Source organism: Cebus imitator, unplaced genomic scaffold (genome assembly GCF_001604975.1).
Source record: "Cebus imitator isolate Cc_AM_T3 unplaced genomic scaffold, Cebus_imitator-1.0 Scaffold622, whole genome shotgun sequence".
In the NCBI taxonomy this organism is placed as follows: domain Eukaryota; kingdom Metazoa; phylum Chordata; class Mammalia; order Primates; family Cebidae; genus Cebus; species Cebus imitator.
In genome coordinates, this window is record NW_016107937.1 from 610,533 (window position 1) to 618,673 (window position 8,141).

Consider the following 8,141-nt stretch of genomic DNA (forward strand, 5'->3'; position numbering starts at 1 on the left):
GCCTCGGCCTCCCAAAGTGCTGGGATTACAGGCTTGAGCCACCGCGCCCGGCCTGTTTGTCATTTTTAAGTAGACTACTAAGGTTATTTGACTCCTTAATGTTCAGTTGTAGTTTTTTGACGTATTCTAGCTATTCAATACCTATTAAATGTATTTGAATATATTTTCTTCTACTATTTAGGTTGTCTTTTCACTGTCTTGATAATGTCCTATGACAAACAAATACGTTTAATTTTGATGTAGTTTGATTGATCTATTTTTTGTTATTGTTGCTTGTAGCTTGGGTATAATGTTTAGAAATCTATTGACAAACACAGAGAAGATCATAAAGACTATCTCTCACATTGTCTTCTAAGAGTTTTATAATTTTACTCTTGTATTTAGGGTGTTGATTTGAAGTTAATTTTTGTGTAAAACTAGATGTAGTGGTTCTACTTCATTATTTTGTGTGTAGTTATCAGTTGTCCAGTAGGCTAAATGTATTTTTAATTATTGTTTAAACGTTCAAAGTAAATTTTAATGATATTTCATTGTTTCCTTTTACTTAGCAAAATAGGAACTTCCTTGCATGATTAAAACTGCTAGAGGTCTGAATAGGAAAATACTACCAATTTTTTCTTGGCTATATGAACATTAAATATTTACAAATGTAAATATTAAGATATGTTATAAATAGAAATACTAAAACATTTTTGTTGAATTGACTAGATTTGAAAATATTGACACTATATGGCTTAGTAATTTCCAAGTGTCATCTAAGTGTATAGACTTGATAGAATATTGTATGAGAGAAAAATGAGGACTCAAAAAGACGTGAATTACATTATTTCATCTAATATAGAAGACATAACACAGCTAAATTTTTTACCTAGTTTAAATGCATAAACAAATCTATGTCAAGATATTTAAATAAAATAACATTATTTCAAGAAAAAATAAGTCAATCAAAAATTATATAAACATCTTAAATTCACTTCTGTAAATGTAAAACTACATAACTAGAAATGATACATATCATTTATATACCAAAAATACAATAGTAAATTGATTTTATTTTAAAAACCAGATGGTATTTATTAACCTTGAAAACATTGTTTTAAGTAAAATAAGTCAGTCCCAGGAGGACCAATACTCTATGATACCACTTATATAAGGTATGCAAAATAATCAAATGCATAAAAGCACAGAGGAGAATTGGAGTTTCCAGGTGCTGGGAAAAGGGGGCAGGCACAAATGGAGAGTTACTATAAAACAGGCATAGCATTTCAGTCATGCCAGAGGACTAAGTTCCAGAGATGTCCTGTATTTATCTATTTTTTGTTATTGTTATCCCTATAGGTAATATTGCTGCAATGGATAGTTCCAACTTTTTAAGATGATAAATCTCATGGTAAATGTTCTTAAAAATATAAGGACTTGAAAAGAGAATAAAAGGTTGTGATAGTCAAAAATGGTTAATTTTGAATAAAATGGAAGAAATGGAAATGGGAGAAGTTGGATAAGTGAAAATTAGATTGTATTTATTGATGCATTATTTTAAAATAAGGCATATAATATAAAACTATTGATTAATTTGGGTGAGAGAAATACAGTGTCTAGAAGGTAATTATAGACATAACTTTTGCACCTACAATGCTTACAGACTAGAAAATTCCACACAAAAAGTAAAAAAAAAAAAAGTAAATCCATCAGTATTTATGAGGCTTCTATATGCTTTGAGGGAAGATCACAGGCTCATATAAAAAACATATTTTCCATCCAAATAATTTTAATTAATCACTAGAAATAAGACCAAATATATGATGAGCGTAAGAAGAATTTTAATTAATACTTCTCCTTGTCACATTAAGAAATCAATTAAAAATTGATATTCATTTTTTCTAATCACTCATTCACACGTTAAATTTATGTTTTATATCACCTGGTTTTTTCTTTTTTACTTATTTGCAGGAGTTGCTCTTGATGCAGAATGGGGGCTTTACATTTAGTTCTGTTCCCAATATTTATATTAAAATTGACCATTGGAAACAGAATTCTGTGCTGCTTTCTAACTATTAATTTTTTTCATCCCAGGGCCAACAGCATCAATTCCCTATTTATATACAGGTAATTGCATTCTTTTTTTATTCAATGGGATTATCTAAGTAAGTCCCTAGGCAATCTTCACATTTTCACTCTTTCGGTAAAGTTTTGAATGGAATCTTGGCTAATGAATGTTGTTTGTCTTTCTCTGGGGAATCAGATTTTTATTTGGAAAATCTTATTGTCATGCTTGGGGACTGCGACCTAGAAACAAATATATTCAGCATGAAGGCCTTCAGAAACTTCAGACACTTAAAAAACTCTAGCATGCTTTGAGCAGGAGCCTTGGGTCTGGGCCTCGCCAGATATCTCTACACGGGTAAGTTACACCAAATATTTTACTTCTTACTAAGCTTCATGTAAGAATCAATTATCTTTGAGGATTTAACCCTGATTTAAATCAGACTCAGGGCTGAAATGATATCTTTTGTCTTCTGTTCCAAGTAACTCAAATATCTGCCCACTGATTTCTCAGTGGAAGTGACAGTAATATAACATAAACAGTAGTATCCAGCATCTTTATTGATAAACTAGACTGCTTGAACATTTCTACCAAATAATGAATAGTCATTATTGTTAGTATATTCCACTTTAATATGAGTAATGATTTTTTTTCTGCCTTAGAACTGAGATGTTTAGAGAGAACTCTATACCATAAGGGAAGTGTCATAAGTGTCTCCAATGCATATGATTTGATGTTTCAAAGAAAGGCTTTCAAAAGTACTTGACACTAATAAAAATGAACTTTTTCTTCTTGCACTCCCTGGGGTGAAAAATCCTAGGATGAAAACATTCCCTGGTACCAATAATCAATCTTTCTGATGGACACCAAAAACTCATGTTGAAATTCAGTGATTGTCTCAAACCAGACCCATGTCTCAACAAGCGTAACACAAATTCCACAATTAGATATCAATGAAATATAGTCACAAAATCATCTCAGAAGCTATTTAAGAGTTAATTTGCAATATGTTACTTTAACCAAAGGGTGACACTTTTTAAAGAGAAACATATTAAAATTATTAACATTAGGTATATTTTTATGTTGAGATTCATAATATTGGAAGACCTATAAAATATTTCTTTTCAAAAACTAATTTTAAAAACCTTTTGTGAAAAATTATAGTAGCCTTTAACAGGAAAATTCTAACTCAAAACTATTCCAGAAAAAGAAAACCCAACAGGAGAAAACTGGGTCTGTTCTAAGGGCTCTTTATGTCAATGGCATATACTTACTGAAATAAAAATCAACTCCAGCTCTGCCTCAGCCATGCTTCAGAAGAGGAGAAATTAATAATAAATAAGATATTAAATATTTGTAAATTCTCTTTCTTTCGTAAGCTAATTGCACAAATTCAGAGTAGCCAATAAATAATTGCTGTTGTTCATGATGTTGTTTTTTGTTGCTAAATGAAGGATATCTATGGAATACACGTCAGAATGAATAATGCATTGAGTTGCTTTGTGTGCAGCAACCAAACAGGAAATATTTTGATCAAAGTAATTGTTAGCACAATGTTTTACATCATAAGCTTGCCTGCTTATAAGATATACAGTTATTTTTAGGTGCAGTGGCAAGAAGCAAAAGATAGAGAAGCTGCACATACTCAGATCAGCTTCCCAGCCTCAAATTTGATGTATTTAATAATGTATCAGAACAAAGAAACACTGAAGATTTAAGAGACAATCTGATTGCAAGACAGCATGTTTTATTTGTTAAAAAAGTAGGTAGGTATTGTGTGTTCCAGCTTTTAAAAAAATTTGCAGTATCATAATTCATTTGCTATTTCTATATCAATTGTAAAAACACTCAGTAAGGTAGAATGAATTATCAGCTGAAATAGGAACTTGCATCAAAAATTATTCAAAGCACACTAATAACAAAAACTGAAGGTAACATTCATTTTGCATTCACTTGGTACCAGGCTCTGTAAAAACAAATCTATTTATGTGCATTATCTCATTTAATTTTAATAATACAAGAATATAATGTCTGGTAAAAATCACCTAGCTATTAATTGGTAGACTAACACAAACCAAGCAATCACATAAACAAAATCACAAAAACAAAATCATAAAACCACTAAGTTTAGACCAATGTCTTACATAGTCTTTTTTGAGTTGTTTTACTTCACCAAGACTCAATTTTTTTTATTAGACCTGAAAATAATTACCATCTACCTATATTCTAGGGTACTCCTGCAGAACGAGATAACTCTTTCAAAATTTCTAGCATAATTCTCTCACTTTCTAAATAAATATTAATCGTCTTCCCCACTTGATTTTCTATACAAGTATAATAAGTCAAGGGTATGAAACTTTAACAAATAAAAGTTGTAAGCCATAAGAATATAAAAAAGCAACTTTTAACAATTTAAAATGAAAACGTATAAGCTAGAAATGGAAGGGAGAGTAGGGCTTCTGGAACAAAATAGTAGAGAAGAGTCTGAGTAAGGGAAGCCATAATGATAGGACAGGACCAGTCCATTTAGTAGAAGTAATGAAATGTGATTAAGTAAAGAGGATTCTGACTTTCAGAATTACACTCAGAAAGAACAATATTGAAGTGTAGGCCTACTTCTGTGCAGCTAATGCAACATTATGTAGTAGAAACTGATAAAGTAAAATCCAGAATACTCAAAATGTTTCCCATAGAAACGTTAAAATTCCCAAGGGTTATTAATGACAAGGTATGAGCTGGAAAAGTCACCAGTGAAAGCTAAAAAAAAGATAACTGGTGGTCACTCTGTCTCACCAATTTTTTAAAGGCTACTCTCTCTTATCATTCGAAATACAAACAGAAACACACAAATAAAAATTGTAAGTAATAAATTACATGTTTATATATGTGTATATATATTCATCAATATCAAATGCTAATATGTGCATATAATATATGTGAGTATACATTAATATCAACTGCATATATATTCATTCAATATCATATGCTAATATAGTTGATGTATGCATAATAAGACATATCATAAAATAAATAAATATGTATTCACTCAATATAAACTATATCCAATAGTGAATACATAAATGGCTTGTTAAGACAGTTTTAAGACTTAATTGTCTGGTGAATTTTTATTTCTGAAGTTTATGAAACATGGGGAGAAAAATAATTAGGTTCTGAAACTTTTAAGGGTTTGTCAAAAAATATAAACTGATTTCAAATGAAATATTTAACCACCTAGTGTCTAATAGAAACATCAATATTATTATCCACTAATTTATTTCAATTTTTTCAGATAAAAGATGAGGGCAACAATATAAATGGCTTTAGGAAATCTCACATGGGTGACGGAGTTTATTCTTGTGGGAGTTTCAGATGATCCGGAGCTCCAGATTCCCCTCTTCCTGGTCTTCCTGGTGCTTTATGTGCTGACCATGGCAGGGAACCTGGGCATCATCACCCTCACCAGTGTTGACCCTCAACTTCAAACACCCATGTACTTTTTCCTCCGACACTTGGCTATCATCAATCTTTGCAATTCTACTGTCATTGCCCCTAAAATGCTGGTTAACTTCCTGGTTACCAAAAAAATCATATCTTACTATGGATGTGCAGCCCAACTGGGTGGATTCTTGGTTTTCATTGTGGCTGAGATTTTCATGCTGGCTGCAATGGCCTATGACCGCTACGTGGCTATTTGCAACCCTCTGCTCTACGCGGTAGTGGTGTCTCCAAAGCTGTGTTGTCTGCTGGTGTCCCTCACATACCTTCAGAGTCTTATCACAGCACTGACTGTCTCTTCCTGTGTGTTCTCTGTGTCATACTGTTCTTCCAACATCATCAACCATTTTTACTGTGACAATGTCCCTTTGCTAGCACTGTCCTGTTCTGATACTTCCATTCCAGAAACAGCAGTGTTTACCTTTTCAGGGACCAACTTGTTTTTCTCCATGACTATTGTCATAATATCCTACTTCAACATTGTTGTTACCATTTTGAGGATACATTCCACAGAAGGACGACAGAAAGCCTTTTCCACTTGTGCTTCTCATATGACAGCTGTGGTTGTGTTCTATGGGACTCTCCTTTTCATGTATTTACAACCAAGGACTAATCACTCATTAGATACTGACAAAATGGCCTCGGTCTTCTACACCCTCGTGATACCAATGTTGAACCCCCTAATTTACAGCCTCAGGAACAAGACCGTGAAGGATGCACTAAAGAGGTTCCTAGAAAACCCATGCTGATCACTCAAACTAATGTAAATTTAAAGCTAAAACTATATTCCTTCAGTGCTTTTCATTTTTTTTGAATATTGTTATTGTTTTTTTTTAATGTGGCAAGAAATTGTTAGAAATTCCATTTATTTCAGTGGGATATGTTTAATTGTTGTTATGTCAACCTCACATACCCACACAAGAAAACAATGTCAATGTGAAATAAAGGTAGTGTATGGAAATAAACTATAGTTATAACATTTTTAGGAAGGTTGGAAACATACCCAATCTGAGGACTGTGTGATTCAGATCAATTCAGATCTGCACATTAACCTATATGTGCAGATCAAACAAAATGTTAAATTAGACACGTAGAAAGAACCAGAAGTAAATTCCCCTGAAAAGACATGCCTCAGAGATAGAGGTAAGGCTGCCTTATCCAAATCAGATTCCTAACAAATTCAAGAGCTTCTACCAAAAAAAGGGAGGCTCAGCCTGAGAAAAGACTCACGAGGATGAAGCTGTGGAGGTGGAAACCTCAAAGGGCTCAAGTGAGTACTGCACACAGGTTCCAAGAATTACTGTTTCTCACAGTAGTAATCTTTTTCAGTTCTCATTTCTGACACCACTTACATAAACCTAAACAACAAACCAAGACAGGCTCCCTGAAGGAAAATGATTTTTATTTGGGAAAAGGCATTGAAATGGGAATACATGCCAAACTATGTGTGTATTCAGAGAGGTAAGAGAAGAAAAGGATTTTAAAGGAACAAATGCGGGAGGCGGGTTGGGGGGGCAACATAATTGTTTTGAGATCATTATTCTTGGCTGCAAACATCAATGATGATGATGATGCCAGTTTAAGGTTGAACAAGCAGTTGCTGAGCAGATGTCCTTGCAGAATTATTTTTGTGTGGGTAAAATTGTGGTAGCCTTTGTGCAAGGCTGTGGTTTCTGCAAGTCCTTTGCAATCATTTTTAAAAATCAGATATATAAGTATTACAACTCCTCCTTCACAGACTTCCCTAGCTCTGTCAAGGTTGATTTTCTGTTTTTGTTTTTTAAATGAGCAACTTTCATTTGATTCTGATAGTTCTCACACATTTTTCAACTTTTACCTGTCTCTGTTATAATCTGTGGTTTTCTTGCTGTTGTTTTTGACATGGATTATTCTTAATGCAGCTTTCTATTTAAAATCCAGGCCAGTATTTGGATTACTTAACAAAATAATGCATTAAAAGAAGTAAAAGAATTTTAGCTTCATAAAGCTTAACATGATGTGGTTATTTATTAAAATTCCTTACAATTTGTATAATCACTACATATTCATAAGTTGGGTATCAGGAGTGCAAAATTCAAGTGTCCTGATTGTGAAATGCATATTATAAGTATAATATTGAAATGAGTCTATCCTCATTTAAATAAATTAAATTTGTTATTTGAATCAGAGACCCCCCTCCAGGAGAGTTTTCACAGAGCTGTTTTTTTATGAACAAGTGTAGAGAACATACAAAGTTGTTAATTGTGATACGTATAGAAGTAAGGAATTGATAACTAACTGAATACCTATTACAATGAAAAGAAACATACGTTAAATGAAGTTAGACCTAGATTATAATAATTTTTCCAACAAAATTTGGAAAACCATTGGCTGTCTGTAGTAAAATCAATATGGTTCAAAAACATATAGTTGAGTGAGAACCTAGAATACCAGAATTAGATCCATAACACCATGTGTGTTCATCTTACAACATACATTATATCTACTTTATAAGAATATTCCGTGGCCGGGCGCGGTGGCTCACGCCTGTAATCCCAGTACTTTGGGAGGCCGAGGCGGGTGGATCACGAGGTCAAGAGATCGAGACCATCCTGGTCAACAT

At 32.9% G+C, this 8,141-nt stretch overlaps 1 protein-coding gene across 1 annotated transcript; it reads left to right on the forward strand.

The window, feature by feature from the left end:
• The first annotated feature begins 5,358 nt into the window (after nucleotides 1-5,358).
• Nucleotides 5,359-6,288, forward strand: LOC108295186 (olfactory receptor 8J2). Its single transcript, XM_017517226.1, has one exon. It carries the CDS (start codon nucleotides 5,359-5,361, stop codon nucleotides 6,286-6,288), a length of 930 nt encoding a protein of 309 aa, XP_017372715.1.
• The last annotated feature ends 1,853 nt before the right edge of the window (nucleotides 6,289-8,141 follow it).

Excerpts from the sequence above, each read along its gene's own strand:
- LOC108295186 (XM_017517226.1), top strand. The coding sequence starts at position 5,359 with ATGGCTTTAGGAAATCTCACATGGGTGACGGAGTTTATTCTTGTGGGA.